Genomic DNA, 17872 nt, shown 5'->3' with positions numbered 1-17872 from the left:
CTAATAAAAGCTGCAATAGGCTGCACAGTGGTGCAGTTGGTAGCATTGTTGCCTTGCAGCAAGAAGGTCCAGGGTTCGATTCCGGGCCTGGGGTCTTTCTGCACAGAATTTGCATGTTCTCCCTGTGCACATGTGGGTTCTCCGGCTTCCTCCCACAGTCCAAAAACATGACTGTTAGGTCAATTGGTCTCTAAATTCTCCCTAGGTATGCGTGTGTATGGTTGTTTGTCTGTCTCTGTGTTGCCTGGCAACCTGTCCCGGGTGTACCCCGCCTCTCGCCCGGAACGTTAGCTGGAGATAGGCATCAGCACCCCTCCCGACCCCGCTAGGGACAAGGGTGTAAGAAAATGGATGGAAATGCTGCAATAACTTACAAAAATTCTCATATCCCCTGAATTTTTCAATTTTTTTAATGTTAAAACTACAATCTTTGGAGTGCATTTCTATCCATCTCCTTAGTCTGCTACCTTTAAATAAGATTAGGCTCACTGATTTACCTTCAGTAGTCAGCTAAAGAGCAATGGAGTTTACTTAACTTTAATTATGAATACAACTATTCTTTGAAATCTTCAGAGGTTTGTTAGAGAAAATTTGTGAACAAAAGGCAACATGAGGGCCAAGCATCACAGCTGACAGGTCAGTTGTGAAGAGATTTAAAGTAGAATCATCTCCAGGTTTGGGTTATAAAACAATATCCCAAGCTTTTGACACCTCAAAGATCAAAGCTCAATTTGTCATCTAAAAATGTAAAGTAGAAAAGTAAAAAGATATTGACGTCAACCTAGTCTGAGCATCAATAGAAGTCAAGAGGCCATGGGTAGATTTGGTAATGCTCAGATGGGAAAATAATGTCTACAACAGAGTACTCCACAAATTTGGCAGTTACGGATGAGAGTAAAGAAGAACGGCAATTGTTGACTGAAGCCAGAGGCCAGTTTGCAGCTTACTAAGAAGGGGACATACCAGTGATGTCAGAAAAGACCTAAATCAAACTATTTTGCCTATCTGCAAATTCAAAAAGCAAAGCTGCACCTTGTACTGAGCACACAGTTCTCACTGTGAAACATGGTCATGGCAGTATCACACTGTGAGGATGCAGACACCATAAATATACTCCCAGAGCCATCTTGGAAAAAATTAGGTCAAAATATATTTTGGAAAAATGGTGGTGAAAGCTTCATGCTGTGGAGATGATGTTCATCTGCAGGGACAGAGATGAGAGTTAAAATACAGCTAAAAATAGAGCAAACTGGGGAGAAATGCACACTTTTTTAATATTGAAACTCATGTATATTTTCCTTTCTTCACATTTATGTAAAGTCTCTATGAAATACACTGGAGTTTGTGGCTGCAATTTGATAAAATGTTTAAAGCCTGCAAATCGTGTTTGCGTCACATATTCCACAGAAGCTTGTATGCTTTAAGACATTCAAGATGTTTGACACAGATTATGCATTCAATAAGGCTTAGACAACACTATGAATGGTAAGAAATACGAAACCTGTCCCTCTGGCCGAAGGTACCAAGAATATGAGAACGTCCTCTTCCGCCCTTCATCTTTGTCAAGGAATTTGTGTGTGACAACATTTGGGTAAAACTTATAGTTAGTTTTAGTACAGCAGTTGGAGCGTTTTCTCTCAAATGGTCAGACGGATTTTCTCATGCCAAGTTTTGGATGTGGAACTGAAGTTTCACTTTTAAACGAGATCGCAGATGAACAACATGAACAGAATATGGACCCTCGTTCTGTCTTTTGCTGCTTCTGGCTTGACACAAGATTCACCCAAGTAAGCAGTGTTGTTTATTCTGAATGAAGTGACAGTTTTTATTCTCCCCGAAGACCAACTTAACCAGTTTGCTTGGTTAATGTCACTTCTTTGTTTTGTTAAAGTACAACGTTGTTTCTGATCTCGGGTCCAGAGGTCCTCAATGCTGGTACACCCACAACTATCGCGATCACTATTTTTGCTGACTTCCATGGCAATTTAACAGCTGAGATGGCACATGGCAACACTAAAGTCATGCAAAAAGGGCAATTTCAAGGAGGTGATACAGTTTCACAAATTCAAGTTTGATTTCCTTGCTAACATTTGAAATGGGTAGTGAATACTAAAATTCTGTCTTTTTAAAGGTGTTACAACTATCCTCAGTCTTCCACCTGTGAGGTTTATTTTTATTTATCTTAATCCCAAGTAAAATTTTGCTAAAATTGTCTGAAAGTTTATATCCGGGTTTGATATTATTTTCTGACTATCTTCCCAGTATCCTGGCTCTTTATCACAAAACTCACTACTAAACTTAACTGTGAGGGGCTACAGCGAGAATCGCCTCCTTTTCACAAACACCACATCCCTCACCTACAACCTCTGGACGGTTTCATTATTCATACAAACGGACAGATCAAGCTACAAACCGGGCGACACCGTCAACGTCAGAGTTGTCACTTTCCAACTGGATAACAAACCATACAAAGGCAGGGTGGACATTTCACTGCTGGTAAGGCAGGCTTTCTAGAGAAAATCCCTGGTTTAGTTAGGTGAAAACCTTGACTAATGTGCCTTTAACACACAGGATCCCAGTGGGAAACCTGTTGAAAGCTGGAACTCCACAGGAAATCTAGGGATTGCCTTGAAAGAATTCAGTTTATCCCTGATGTCTCGCCCTGGACAATGGATGATCGCAGCAACAGTGAACGTAAGATTGAAAGACTCCCTTTTGTTCTTTATCATGTTGTGTTAAAGAATTTTTCTCAAAAATAATTTAAAAAAATACTTTTCTTTCATTTTGACAGGGTGTAACTGATGAGAAATCTTTCATTGTGGAACATCATGGTAATGATTCTACAAATAGCATTTATATAATGACCAATTAACATGTAGCGCTATCTGAATTGATTGATACTGGTTGATGTCAATGTCAAACTGAATTATTTTGTTAATTTAATTTGACTTTTTTTTTAGCACTTTTAAAACTGACAAAAAATACTTGACTTCAATCAATCAATCAATCAAATTTTATTTGTATAGCACATTTCAGCAGCAAGGCATTTCAAAGTGCTTTACATCATTACAAACACTGAAACACAATGCAACATAGAATCAATAATCAAAACACAGCATTAAGTCAGGTTAAATTTGTAATTGATTACGTTTCAAATACAATCCTAAACAGGTGGGTTTTTAGTTGAGCATTAAGTCAAGTTCCATTAATAAATTTGTAATTGATTACATTGACTTGTAAATTTAACAGAAAAAATAGAAAATCCTAAATTATTCAACTTATGTATTTTATTTTAAAAAAGTAGTTGGGTCACATCAGGGAGTATGAACATACCCCAAGGTAACCTGATACTCAAATTATAGTAAACCAAGCAGCAAAACACACAGAGAACTGAAGTAATTAATAACAAATAAATAAATAAACAACAAAATGTCAAAATAGGAATCACAGATGAAACAGTAGCCCAAATATTATACAGATTATGACAATATCACAATTTCCAGAACTTTCAGTGTTGTAGAAGGAAATGTAACAGAGTTTATTTTTAGTATACCGGATGTCACTGAACTTTACTTGATTCACAACAAATCCAGGTGAGCAGAACCTCAGCAAACGCAATAGAATATTTATTTTTCTCATAATTTCGTGTTTGACAGATGAAGGAGCTTCTCCTTTTGATGTGATGGTCAAAACATCTTCTCAAGTGCTTCTTGGAGATGACATCTCAGGATCAGTGAGAGTACTGTAAGTTTAACTGTGCTACAGCAATGTCAGTGTTTGTCCTTTAAGCTTTGTTTCCAGTGTAATCTGAAACAAAGCATTGACCAACAATTGTTTGGGTGTTCCTAGTAAACTAGCTTTTGAGTCTGTTTCACACTATTTTCTCTACAAATATTTTTACTTCCAGTCATCCCCATGGACAACCTTCACATGGAACTTTAGATGTCACCTTAAAGCCTTTGATAAACAACATAACCTCTCCATCTATGCAAACCAAAACAAAACAGGTGAGATTTAGTGACTGACTCTTATCTATTTTAAATAAAAAGTAAATTAAAGCAAGAATAGACAAGTATAGACCTACCTCTTTCAGATCTATGGGTCAGCCCAGTTTTTCTTCAGCAGAGATCAACTTCAGGCTCTGTACTCCTTCTTACCAACTAGCAACAGTCATGTTCTACACATTGCTGTCCAGTTTAAAAGTGGCTCCACAGGTATGTTTCATTTTAAACAATGGCTTCAATATCTCAACACTTCACCACAACATTTTGTTTCTGTTGCTGTGGCTCCAGGATTTACTGTGAATAAAACTGTTGAAGTTCATGTGTTGAGAAACAAATTCCAGCTCATGTTCCTTAACTTCCCATCGACTCTGAAGCCATCCTTAAACTTCTCAACAAATGTAAGTTGAGTGATTTCATAATTACAGGAGCATTAATGTATTAAACTCCTACAAAAATATATATAAATCTGCTCTTGCATTTCACAGCTCAGGATTGTTAGATATGACAGAAAGTCTCTCAGCTCACTGGATTTGAAGCACTCTGTTGTGGTTCAAGTCACTCAGAGATCCTCTTTGATGAACTCAACGACTACGAGTCTTACTTTCTCCGTGCCTGAGAATGGCAACGTCCTCATACGGTTTAAATTACAAGATCAAGTAGAGATGCTATTCATACAGGTGAGTATTATGAGTCATAGCTCACAGAAGTAGATCTTCCAGGAAAAGTACCATTCTGAGTTTTTTTTTTTGCATCTAACATAAGTGGCTTCAGTACAGTACACAATTCCTGGAATCAAAGATGTGTATCTGACAGAAGAAGCAATTTCAAACTCTTCATGTTACTTTTATCTTCAGGCGAGATACCAGATTAATGAGAAGACCCTGAAGGTGTACACTAACTACTCCTCCCCTACTGGCTCATATATTCAGATCGGCCCAATCAACACATTGCCTGCACAGGTAAATTTTAAACACATTCTGCACCATTGTGGATTTAACTGCATGTGGAAATAATATAAGATTCTGTGGTTCATCTCATTAACTCTCAGATTGGACTCCCACTTCAACTTAATGTGGAGAGCACCATCAAACCAAAGAGGCTTCACTTTGTGGTATGTTAGTTAAAATGTGTCAGTTATTGCATGGACTAGTAGATAAACCACTTTTTTCACTTTTGTGTCCCCCCTATGAAGATGAGAATTGCTGTGAGTTGCTGTGTTGACAGATTCTCCCACCTGAGCTGTAGATCTTTGTAGCTCCTCCTGAGTTACCATGAACCTAGTTAGTCTTTCCTCTGATTAATGCTCTCTTCAATGGACTGTAATCTTAGTTGGATAGCAGTTTCTTAGTATTTCCTCTGAGCTGTTTAAACCTTAGGATAGTGTTTTATAAAATAACTATATGCTTTAAACATCACTACTTTTTTTATCCCTGATCTTTCTCCTGTGTTTCTTGGTTTTTATGATGCTGTTTGTTCATTAATATTTTCAAATAAACATTGATATATATATTATAATATTATAAAAAAATATATTGTCTTACTCTATTTGTTGATGAGATGATTTCTGAAGTTAATTGGTTGCACTGGATTCTGCTTAGGGGTATCATAATAAGGGGGCAGGATGTAAATGCCCTCTACACTTAATTATTTAGTAATAATGATAAAAAAACATGTACTTTTTATTTTCCAATCTCATTTCGCTGATATTTTGTGTTGGACAATTATCCCAATAAAATACGTTGAAGTTTGCGGTTATAAAGTGACACAATGTGAAAATATTCAAAGGATATGGATACTTTAATTGGGAGTGGATACAAGATATGCTATAAATATGATGCCTCTTTTGTGTTACTGTAATTATAGATAAGCTCTAAAGGTCAGGTGGTGGCCGCCGGGACAAAGAACTTCTCGTCTTCAGTCACTCTCACACCAGAGCTGTCCTGGTACCCTGAGGCCTGCGTCACTGTCTACTACAGCCATTCTGCTTGGGAAATTACCAGTGACACAGCCTACATTTCTATCCATCAGTACAACCATGTGTGAAAATATGTTGCTTTATCATTTTTTTCATCAATAAAACCAGCTTAAATACTGTTTCTTATAACAGAAACATGTAACGCTCCTTATGGATGTGCCAGTAGAATGTTTACCTGCTCTTTTCAGGTAACTCTAAACTGGAGCAGTGAGAGGGCCCGGCCCGGTGAGCAGGTGTCGCTCAGTGTGGCTGGCAGTGAATCCAGGTTTCAAGTTGGAATCACAGTCACAGCGATGCAAAATGATGACCTGCAGTCTGACCTGGACTACAAAATTGAACAGGTAGTAGAACACTTTGGATTAGAGAAAAGGTCTAAGTTCAACTTTTGTTTGCAAAATTCTGAAATGTGACCTTTTAAAATTTCTGAGAAAGTTGCTTCCTTTGTTTTGATTACAAAGGGATATCTCCAGTTATCTAAGCACTGCTGTTTCTTTAAGACATTGTGGGGGGATCATGATGTAACGTATCTGTCTGCTTTGTTTGGAGATGACTTGTTGTTCTAGCAGTGGGGAACTATACAGAGCCTAAGGGTGATTGATGACAGTATATAAAGGAAACAAAGGTATCTGGTGGCCTGTATTGTGTGAAGAATCAATTATTTAAAACATTTGAGATCGTTTAGGCAACTATGGTCCCGAGACTGTTATCAAAATAACATCCATGCCTCCAATTCAGTGAGTCTGTACTCTCAAAGGGAACGTCTGCTTTTAGGTCAAACTGCTTAGAGCAGAGGCAGTTAAAAAAAAACACATTCCTGCCATTTAAAACAATTCAAACTCAAAATGCACCTTGCTTGTCGAGTGAATGCTTTTTTTATACCCCATCACACATAAAACTGTTTGTATGTAGACTTTATGGCACAAAAGGAACTAAATTTTAGATTTTTACAGATCTTAAGCCATAAATGAATTTCTGGCAGATTCCAGCAGGCATCTACAGGTCATTGTAATACTCTGTAGTGTTCTGTGTTGAGTCTCTGTAAGTATCAGAGTAAATGTATGTCTGTCTTTACTTAATTTAGAATCTGGTTGACAATGAAAACAATACAAGTACTATTTTTCTTGTAAATAGTTGTAAATAAATTCAAGAAGTAAGTGTAGTAAGATGTGTTGTTTCATGCAGAAATATTACCTTAAGATGATGACCAATGCAAGATTTTATTTGAAAAACCAAGAAGATGGACCTGGAAACAGTAAGAGTTGATATATAATTATGAAATCATCTTAAAATCATTTATAGCATACATTTCATTCCACATTTGGAATTCTTCCTCATACATGGTACATGATGTGATTTCTTTTTTCTGTGTCAACTACGTGAAGAAGAAGATAAATCTAATAGGTCCATTTTAGAGCAATACTGGAACAACTGGATGGAGACTGCTGAATCTCTGCTATTGTTGGATATAACCGTTAGGTAAGACATTAAAGCTAATCATCTGAACAGAGTGTGGTGCTAAAGCGATGGTCCAAAACATCTTTTTATCTCGTCATGTCTTTCAGTGATAAGAACTGGACCAGTGGGAAAATAACAGTACCTAATGGTGTTACCTGCTTAGGAGCTGTAGCAGTGTCAGTGTCTGAGAACCTGGGGTTGGCTTTCACTCCTCTACCACAAAAGGTAATGAAATTATAATGTTTGCCTCTACTAGTGCTTCAATATAAACCAGTTCTGTTGCCCAACTTATTATTGTGTCTTCTTTCTTTGCACTGATAGCTGACCATATCCAACGACTTCTCCTTGTCTTTTGTTGTCCCTTCACACCTAATCAAAGGGGAGGAGGTTATCCTGGAAGTCAATGTCATCAACCATTTAGAGCAAGAAATTGAGGTTAATTGAATACATCTTTGGATAGGACATATACTTTCTTTTCTTTTCGAATATAAATTCAAGTAACTTGGAGTCAGTTCAATAGCTCTTTAAGTTTGTGCTTTATATATTTTATTTTTGGTCTAACTCTTGTAGGTGATCGTGTTGGTAGCCCAGGGTGATGGCTTTGAGTTTGTCTTAATGGACCAAAGGGGTGCATCTATTATAAATGCTCAGAAAATTACCTTACGGAGTCATGAGTCTGCTTCAGCCTTATTCCCTATCAGGCCTTTGGCTCTTGGTGAGATGGAAATATCTGTGGATGCTGTGTCTGCAGAAGCCTCAGATGGACTTGTTGAAAAAATCTGGGTGAAGGTAAGACGTATGAGGAGATAGGAATAGACATACCAAGTTTACCAAAAAAAAATAAATATATACATATATATATCTTTTTTTAACTTGAAGCAAATTCAATATGGCATTCCATCAATCTGATAATACATTTATCTACATTTATTTATATTTATTTATTTAGCCTGAAGGAGTTGAACAGACCTTCTCTCACACCTTGTTCTTGGAAATGACACCAGAGAAACAAGACTCTTCCAGATCTGTGACCTTTTCTTTTCCTCCAAATCTGGTACCAGGAAGCCAGAGGGCCCATGTAGCACTTGTCGGTACGTTCATCATTTGCTTTGTGTCAGTTTGCAATTAGAAATGTTTCTTACACTTATAATCAGAGATACATTAATGTTCTCTGGCTCATCTTATTATGTTCCAATATTCTCATTCTTCAATTAATAATCTAATAATATTAACTTGGCTCACCTAACACAAACAGATAGGAGTCGTATTCTTTCCTTGCTTATAGGGTTATTTGGCTTTTTCGCAAATATTATCCTATACATTAAAAAATTATATGTACTGGGTCATTTACTGTTGTATCCTGATATCAAACATAATACAATACTGCTTAATTGTCCCGTCTTTAACTTCATCTAACAGGTGACATCTTGGCTTTGTCAATTGAAAATTTGGATTCACTGGTTCATCTGCCTACTGGGAGTGGGGAGCAGAACATGGTTCACTTTGCTCCGAGTGTCTTTGTGCTCCAGTACCTGGAAAAATCAGGCCAGGATGATGAAGGGATCAGAAACAAAGCTCTTCGCTACATGATGCAAGGTAAGTTGGAGTGCAACACTAATTTCAGTCATAAACTACAAATAAAGTTGGAGAAATTCACAAAGCTATTTGCAGTTAATGGCTAGATTTGTCCTGTGTGTCTCTGTTATCCTGTGATGCATAGTCATTATGAGAGAACATGGGTGTCCAAAGTGTGACTTAGGGCAACTTAAAGCCCTCTGACTGCCTATGTGCAATACAGTAATTCAAAATTAGTATAAATATTACATGGTAGGATTATAACTAACAATTAAAAATCTTTTTGTAAACAGTTCAGAACAAGCTATTTTTCTTTATTTAATTTTTTTATTTAATTTAAATTTTATAATATAAATGTTTGTAATAGTACAATAAATACTTTGTGTAACACACATCCTGTTCTTGTTGTTGAGCACAGCAAACAAACTTTTTCTTTCATGATTTACTGATCCATTTTGACAAAATGTGGGTTACTTTGTTCATTTTGTTAAAATATTGCAGTTATTTTAGCTAAATGGTTAATTTAATTTAAATAATTGATTAATTTAGAAAAAAAATCATAACAAAATTATTTTAGCCTCTTTATGAAAAAGAAAAGATTCTATTTGGCTCATAAGGAGTTCCCATTGGATGACAGCAAAAAGTTTGGACATAGCTGTAGTAGAACGTAAAACAGTGTTTCATCAAAGTTAATTTCTTAAATGTCTTGGGATGTCTCGTAAATGTTCTGCCACTTAAATGTTTAATTACGAACATGTATTTTATTCTTTTTTTACTACAGGTTATGAGAAACAGCTTTCTTACCAAAGAGATGATGGTTCCTTTAGTGCTTTTGGACAAAGTGACACCTCTGGTAGCACTCGGTAGGTCATAATTTGGTTGCATTTTGATGAAATTGATTTGTTTTCTTTTTCATCATTTCTTCTTATCTCTTTATCTTTGCTCTATTTTTATGAACCAGGCTGACAGCCCTTGTGCTGCGATATTTCCTCCAGGCTCAGCCATACATGCAGGTGGACCAGACAGTCTTAACCAAAGCCACAGCTTGGCTCTTGAAACACCAAGATTCCCAAGGGGCGTTTACTGAGGTCGGCAAGCTTATCCACACAGAAATGCGGGAAGGTCAGGATGATAGTCCCGTTGCTCTTACTGCTTATGTACTTCTGGCATTTCTGGAGGACGATACTTACTCCGTAAGTCAAAAAGATCTGTCCATTTCATGTAATGTGATGTTTCATGTAATGCTTTGATTTTCAGCAATAATATAACTTGCTTGCATTTACTTGCTGCATAGGAGATGTATGCGAACAATGTGTCTTTGAGCCTGAGATACCTGGAGAGCAAAGTGTCCAGTGGTATTGTCAGCAACTACACCCTGTGTCTGGTGGCTTATGCTTTAGCTCTGGGCAAAAGTAGTGTACTGGAGAGAGTGATGATAGAGCTCACTAGAAGAGCTGATTACAGAGGTGAGTCAGAATGCATTTTACGATATAAAAAATGCAAAATAATCTGCAAAGCTGTGACTGATTAAATCTTGATCAAATCAGTCCACACTCATTTGAAATTGTATCAGAATAACCCTTCATTTCTTGAAATAACAAACATGTTTTGGCACATGGACATGTGTTAACAAAGCAGCTGAAGTAGATGCAAACTTTCTCATGGTTTGTCTATTCCCTCCTCCCAAGATGATGTCATGATGTGGACAATCTCTGGAGGCCTGAGATCTAATAACCAGCAGCAACATTCAACACAGATTGAAATGGCCTCCTATGTGCTGCTGGTTCAATTTCTGCTTGGCAGCTTCATCGAAAGTATTCCACTCATGAAGTGGTTGAGTATGCAGAGAAGCTATCTAGGTGGCTTTGGAACAACTCAGGTGAGACCGGGCTTGAGAAGGTTCATGAATTACCACCTTTGTCTGGTACAAAGTTTTACAATGTAAATAGTGAGATAATTGTAGGGTGTTTTGCTTCTATTTTTTGCAGGACACTGTAGTTGCTCTCCAGGTTCTGTCTTATTACGCTGCATTCAGTGGTGCAAATGCCATCAATCTTAGGGTTAATATATCTTCCCCCATGTCTTCAACTGCATCGCTGTTTCTCATCAATTCAACCAACTATCGAGTTTATCAAAGCAGAGAGGTAACAAATAACAAATCTCAGGAAATCAATCATTTATGTTTATATGCATAACTATTATTTCAAATGTAGAATACTTAGAAAAGTGTGCAAGATTATGTTGATGTTACCTAGATATTGATTATTCTGGCAACCTTATATTCCTTTGTGACAAGCAATATGTTTGGAGGAGTCAAAGGGAAGAATTTCAAACTTAAGAATATTGTACTGTCAAGCATGATGGTGGCAGCCGCATGTGCCAAACATTTAGGCACATGCCAAAAGTTTGCTTACAGCTACTAAAAGTGTGTAGCTGGCATACACTACATGTGTATGCCAGCATAATTTTAATCTTGTGTGTATTTGAAAAGAAGAAACTAGAATCAAACTAGTGCAGAACATTTCTGTTTAAAAATTATTGAAGAATCATTGCATCATCAAATTATAAAAATAGCATCTATGCTGATAAAGATTGTATGTAAACCTCTGATTGTTATATTCCTCTAAAAAGCTGAACTTTTATTTATTCTTGATTCAATTCTGTGTTATCAGATTAATGCTGATGAAGATTTACCTTTAAATATTTCCATGGAAGGAATAGGATTTGCCATATTTCAGGTAAAGTTTGTTATTTTGAAAGAAGCATTTGTTGCAGTAATCCTTTTCTGATTTCTTGTTTGAACCCTTGCAGCGCAGTGATGTTTTTCTTCTTCCTTTATGTCTGGTTCTACAAACTGCTGACAGCTTGTTTAACCACAGGAACATGATCAGAATAAATTAATAGCAGCAGCTGTGCATGATAAATGCCCCAGCACGTCTCAGATTAGAAGAGTGGATTCAAAACAACACATGTAAATGTACAGATGATAACCGTTGCTCATCAGTTAACATCTGGACTGCAGATATTATCTGTCAGCTTGTGCTGAATCCAGATAAGAGGGAGCACTTAAAGCTATCATCTTTACCTTTCTTTGTCTGAATTATTTGCTTCCATTTTAAAATAATTTTATGATTCCATCCAGGTGAACATCTTTTACAACACAAAGAGCACACAGGACATCGAGCTCACCACAGACAAGGATGCATTCATATTAAACGTTGATCTTACTCACAATGACTCCAATCACATAATGTTGTCTGTATGCACAAGGTAATCTCTATAATGCCGAATGCTTTTAGAATTTTTATATATTTTTTTGTAAAACTTTTACATTTCATTTTACTTTCTGTAGATTAAAGGATAATCAAGCAATAGCTCACACAGGTATGGCTATACTGGAAGTGGGGATGCTCAGTGGTTTCAGTCTTTTCTCTGGAGCTGCAGTCCAGGCGGATTTTATCAGGAGAGTGGACATAGGGCCTGAAAGAGTCAGCTTGTACCTGAATTCTGTAAGTTTTTAAATTCTTTTCTTCATCTGCATAGATGTTTACATAATATGTATAGTTCATCAAACAAGAATGCATTTGAGTTATGTAAAAAAAATCAGCAGAGGGCACCCTTTTGTAGTTGCAGGACAGGTATGAAGAGTATTTCAATATGCCCTCAACTGCAACTTTTATAGATATATACAGTACAGACCAAAGGTTTGGACACACCTTCTAATTCAATGGGTTTTCTTTAGTTTCATGACTATTTATAAGGCAAGAAATCCCACTTATTAACCTGACAGGGCACCTATGAAGTGAAAACCATTTCAGGTGACTACCTCTTGAAGCTCATCAAGAAAATGCAGAGTGTGCAAAGCAGTAATCACAGCAAAAGGTTGCTACTTTGAAGAAACTAGAATATAAGGGATATTTTCAGTTGTTTTACACTTTTTTGTTTAGTGCATATTTCCACATGTGTTATTCATAGTTTTGATGCCTTCAGTGTGAATCTACAATGTCTGTAGTCATGAAAATAAAGGAAACTCATTGAATTAAAAGGTGTGTCCAAACGTTTGGTCTGTACTGTAGATATATATAAAAACAAAAAAACAATTTTCATCAGCAGGCCTGCCTAATGCCTTGTTAGTTTCTTTAGTACACACTTGTGAGGCATAACATTATGACCACTAGTCTGGTCCTTCTTTTCCTGGAGAGATCATCATATGCGCTTCACCTACAAGTGGTCACGATGTTATGCCTCATCTGCATAATAACTTGAAGAACTGATCTTCTTATGTCATTTTCAGGTCACCAAGGCAGAAGTTTGTGTCACACTTCCTCTCGTAAAAACTTTTAAAGTAGCCCATGTAAAGGATGCTGTGCTGCAGGTTTACGACTACTATGAACCGAGTGAGTATAACTGGAAATAAATGTCATGTTACAAATACAGTTTCCCATTTTAGTGTTGATTCAAATATCTAGTATACTTGTCATGCCATTTATTTGTATGTTTTTAGCAAGGAAAACAACAAGAACATACAACACAGATAGTCTTCACACCAGAGACTCCTGCTCTTTCTGTGGTGAAAACTGTGACAACTGTAGACCTGGGATCACCATTGCTGTGACTTCCCATCTGCTTTCTCATTCAAGAAGCGCTATGTGCTCCAGCTTGGCTCTCCTGTGTGCTGGACTCATTATTTTCCTTGTTTCAGTCTAAAAAGATAAACAATGACTTACATGTCTGCATGTTTATCTCATGCAAATACTAGACAATTGATTGTAATATTTAGGGGACTGTTTGCTTCGGTTTTTCTGAGTGCACTTACGCCCTCTAGTGTTCACAATCTCTGTTGCATTTTTTTTAAAAAAAAGGATATCTGTGACTAATAATTCATGTAAAGCCGACTCCTCTTTCACCTTATTACATTATCAAGCATTAAAATCTCTATTTTTTAGTTTCCATTCATTGTTTTAGTCTGTTTTTCTATACGAGTTTCCATGTACCGGCTGTCATAGAGCATATAATAAAGAACATATGTGTGGATAGCAAAAGTGCACATGAAAGACGATTTTTTTCCCCAAGTTCCATGTGTGTCCTGCTGTCAGTTTTCTGGCAGAACATCCATACATATCAAACTGTCTTAGGAGATATAAAGACTGAAAAATGATTATTGAAAGAAATCTGCTTTTCATTTAATGCCTGAGCTGAGTTTAATGTTTTTAGTAGAATAAATATACAGGCTTTTATGAGTGAAGCAGACACAACTGTGTGACTCTGTAAATGCAGCATAAAGGAAAATAGGCCTTTTGAAATTATCTGAAATTAGATGAAGCATACTTTAACCCTCTGGCTTGATACATTTTATGTGAGCTGAAAGAATGCATGACCTACTGAAGTATGCAGAGGGTATACACACATGGAAGTCATCTGCAGATTGGAAGCAGGTTTGACATCACTTGTAAAATGTGAAAGCTTTAGCCAATCGGAGGTTAAATTATGTAAAATTTATTTCTAAAAAGTTTTTGTTCTTCTGGTGTCATGCCTTTTCTGTTTCGGGTAATTTATAGGTTTATGGGAGAATTACTTTTCTGCTTAGAAGACTAAAATATTTTCTTAACAATTAAGAGAAAAAAAGACTACAAAATATTTATCAATATATGCAATGAAGCCTAGTAAGAACCAACTTCCAAAGATACACTGTTTTAGTGTCTAACTAGTTTAGTGTCTATATACATTTCTGGATGACTTTAGGTTAAAAAAGCTTGTTGCTACAAATTTTTACTGCAAAACAGAAGCTTAACAGGAATTTACAGCAGAATGTAGGCAGTGCTTGGCAGCTTCCCACAGGCTATACTTTTATGTTCATACAAAACACCTTAGTGCTGCAGTTCAGCATTTATGAACACTAGATGGCAAACTTAACAGTAGGAATAGATTCAAAGTTTAGATGGGAAACCTTAGATGGCAACAACTGATGGAATTACTTGAAAATGCACAGCACACGTTATACATAGTGTGTGTTTTAAAAAAAACATATTAAAACATATGCTTTTCTTCACATCACTATTTTAATTCACAGATGTGGAAAAGTAGGGACATACGAGAACATTCAGGGATAAAGTTGTGGCATGTAAAGTGGAGGTAGGTTATAAACAAAATCTCAAGCCTTGAACATCTCCTGCAGCACTGTTCAAGTCATTATACGAAGAAAGGAACAGTATTGCTCTGGAAATATTCAAAGACGTGGCCTTCTAACTAACCAACAGGCAGAAGTGGCATGGAAAAAGACTTTGTTTGAATCCATGTAAGGAATGAGAATATGAGACTAAAATGTAAACTTTACCTTGGTACTTACATGCAAGTACTAAGGTACAAGTCTAGCACAGCATATCTCCCTGAATACACTATCCCTTTGACAAAACATGGTAGCGGCAACATCATAGTGTAGCGATGCCAGGATATGGAAGCTGTTCAGAGAAGACATGAACTGAGTTGAATATAGGATTTTTTTTTTTTAGAAGAAATTGTAAGAGATAGATTCAAAAGACTTAAAGAGGGAGTGTTATATATTTTCCAGGCATATGGGGCTATTTTATACCATAATCAAGTCACTATGTTACAGATATAAATCAAAAACAACTTAAAAAAATTTGGTGTTGCATCGCAATAGCATCTGACACCTTCAAATTGGCCTCTGTTTCTTTTAAAACCCCCTACCCTTTGCGATACTCCTCCTTCTGTACGTCATTACAACAGTGCTTCTCCATGGTGTCCACTCAAGCCATTTGCTAATGGCTGCTGGCTCTGGAGGTCAAACTTTCAGCAGGACAACAAACCTAAACATACAGAGCTGCAACTGAATGGTTTAACATAAAGAACACTAATGGGTTAGAATGACCCAATTAAAGTCTAGACACAAATCCAACTGGTAGAAGAGTTTTGAAATTGATGTTTGCAGACTCCATCCCCTTGGAAAGATGCTACAAACTTTAACAAATATGATGTGCCAAGGAAAACGTCTTAAATTGCTACATTTTCAGTCTCTAGATTTGCACAGCTGGTAGATGTATAGTACATATCTACATTATATACCCCAAAAGGCTATAAAAATGTTCATCTCACATGGTGCAATAACATTATTCGTGTAAAAACATTTGTGTCCTTCTTTTTACACCTTTTTTGGGATTTTGCTGCATGTTGGGACTTGTTTGTTAGTAAAGGTTTAAATCATGGTTCAAATGGTTTCTTTTTACAGAGTCTGTTACAGTTAAAAACAGATTGGATTTGAGGTGAGGTGACTTTAAGACTAACCTCAGTCTGCCTTGAGAGAAACCTCATGAGAATAATGTCCAAACAAGAACTCTTGTGCAAACTTGTGAACGTATGTCTGACTTCTCCTCTGAATTTGTCTTTATGCGGGGTCACTGAAAGTACACACAAAGGTCACCACAAATGACCTGAGTCGTGCTGTGGGTCAGGCTAGGAAAGTAGACAATCAATGGCATTCATAGGTAATGATGTCATGAACTTGCTGTTTAAGAAAGCAGATTGAGAACAGTCTAATATTTCAATCTGGATAGACTCACACAGAGAAAAATAGCAGTTAGAAGATTTAATAGTACAAAGTTCTTTGTCGCTCTAACCCGGCAGAAGACTTGTGAGCTGAGGATCACCAAGACCAGGTGATCGGTTGGAGAAGCTCAGGGTAGTCTTCCCCCGGGTCCGAATACTGGTGGTGGAACGGAACCCTGAGATGAAGGAGCACAGAGGGAGCCAGGAAGGTGTCTGTCGGGATGAAGGTGGAGATGGGGAGGAGGCGGGTCGAAGCACGGCTGATGAGCAGGTAGACCCAAGGTAGCTTGTCCTTTTGAAGGGATCCGTGAACAACAACTGGCTGGAGCGGCGAGCTGGTCCTGATTGGCTGCGGCGGGGGCGTGGTGAGTGGATGATGTGGGTCAGCTGTGTGTTGTCTCCCAGCTTGAATTTTCGCCTAGGCTCCATAACTCAAACTGACACAAAGTTTGGATCAAAAGCATGAATATACTCAAGGTTTATGAGGACTGAATTTTTTTACCCCTCGATAATTTACCTGCCATTTCTGGACATCTCTTTGAACAATTCCACCTTATATCATGTTACAGGTTTCAATGTGTTTTATTGAGATTTTATATGAAATACCAACACAAAGTCAACCATAATTGTGAAGATTAAGAAAAATAAGACTAAAACAGCAAGAGACACCTTTGTTTTTATTTTACTCCCAAACCCCTGACAAAATCCTGTGCCTTCACCTAAACAGTGTCCCTCGTTGTGTAATTTAATCTATTTATAAATGTGGATGTTTTGTGAAGGACTCAGATGTTTTATAAAGAGATATTACTTAGCAACCATCATCAATAAACATGCCTCACTGACAAATAATTAGTAAATTTGCTACAAAAACCTTTTCCTTCCTCTCACAATTAAGAAAGGTTAAAAAAAAAGAAGGGCATGAATATTTTTCAAGTCATTATCTCATAAGTGTTCAGATTGCATTATTATGTGTTTTTATTTTCTCAAGGGTATTTTGTTTGATTGAGAAGTCACTCTGGCAAGTATGCTGCTTCGTTTCAGTGACCTATTTACCTAAATCAGTTCAGGTAGAGCCTGTTAATATGCTCGCTTAGATGGAAAAAAGGATGAAAGGATGAATTTAAAACAAAAATAGAAATTACAAAATGGCTCCCCGGGGCCTGATGCCTATTACATCAGAAGGAAAGAACCACTGAGCACATCCAATGGAAACCTTCTTCTCTTAGAATCATTGAGCATCAACAATGACTGAGATCAATCGACAGAAAACTTTTTCTGTCCCCTGCTATGCTACCTAAAC

At 37.0% G+C, this 17872-nt stretch overlaps 1 protein-coding gene across 1 annotated transcript; it reads left to right on the top strand.

The window, feature by feature from the left end:
* The first annotated feature begins 1559 nt into the window (after nt 1-1559).
* On the top strand, nt 1560-13961 carry LOC116709654 (CD109 antigen-like). The gene is made up of 32 exons (XM_032548314.1): nt 1560-1787; nt 1892-2046; nt 2132-2160; nt 2263-2496; nt 2572-2694; nt 2792-2831; nt 3657-3744; nt 3908-4007; nt 4094-4214; nt 4293-4402; nt 4490-4681; nt 4859-4963; nt 5053-5115; nt 5868-6041; nt 6168-6320; nt 7162-7231; nt 7362-7455; nt 7542-7659; nt 7756-7869; nt 8005-8223; nt 8384-8525; nt 8854-9030; nt 9791-9872; nt 9971-10202; nt 10304-10475; nt 10698-10888; nt 10998-11153; nt 11682-11747; nt 12152-12279; nt 12362-12518; nt 13304-13406; nt 13514-13961. The coding sequence occupies exons 1-32, from the start codon at nt 1714-1716 to the stop codon at nt 13714-13716; spliced, it is 4185 nt and encodes a 1394-aa protein (XP_032404205.1). The 5' UTR covers nt 1560-1713; the 3' UTR covers nt 13717-13961.
* Nucleotides 13962-17872: the final 3911 nt, after the last annotated feature.

This window comes from Xiphophorus hellerii, chromosome 19 (assembly GCF_003331165.1).
Source record: "Xiphophorus hellerii strain 12219 chromosome 19, Xiphophorus_hellerii-4.1, whole genome shotgun sequence".
Classification (NCBI taxonomy): Eukaryota; Metazoa; Chordata; class Actinopteri; order Cyprinodontiformes; family Poeciliidae; genus Xiphophorus; species Xiphophorus hellerii.
Note: the sequence above shows the minus strand (reverse complement) of the source record. Positions and strands in the feature narration are given on the sequence as shown.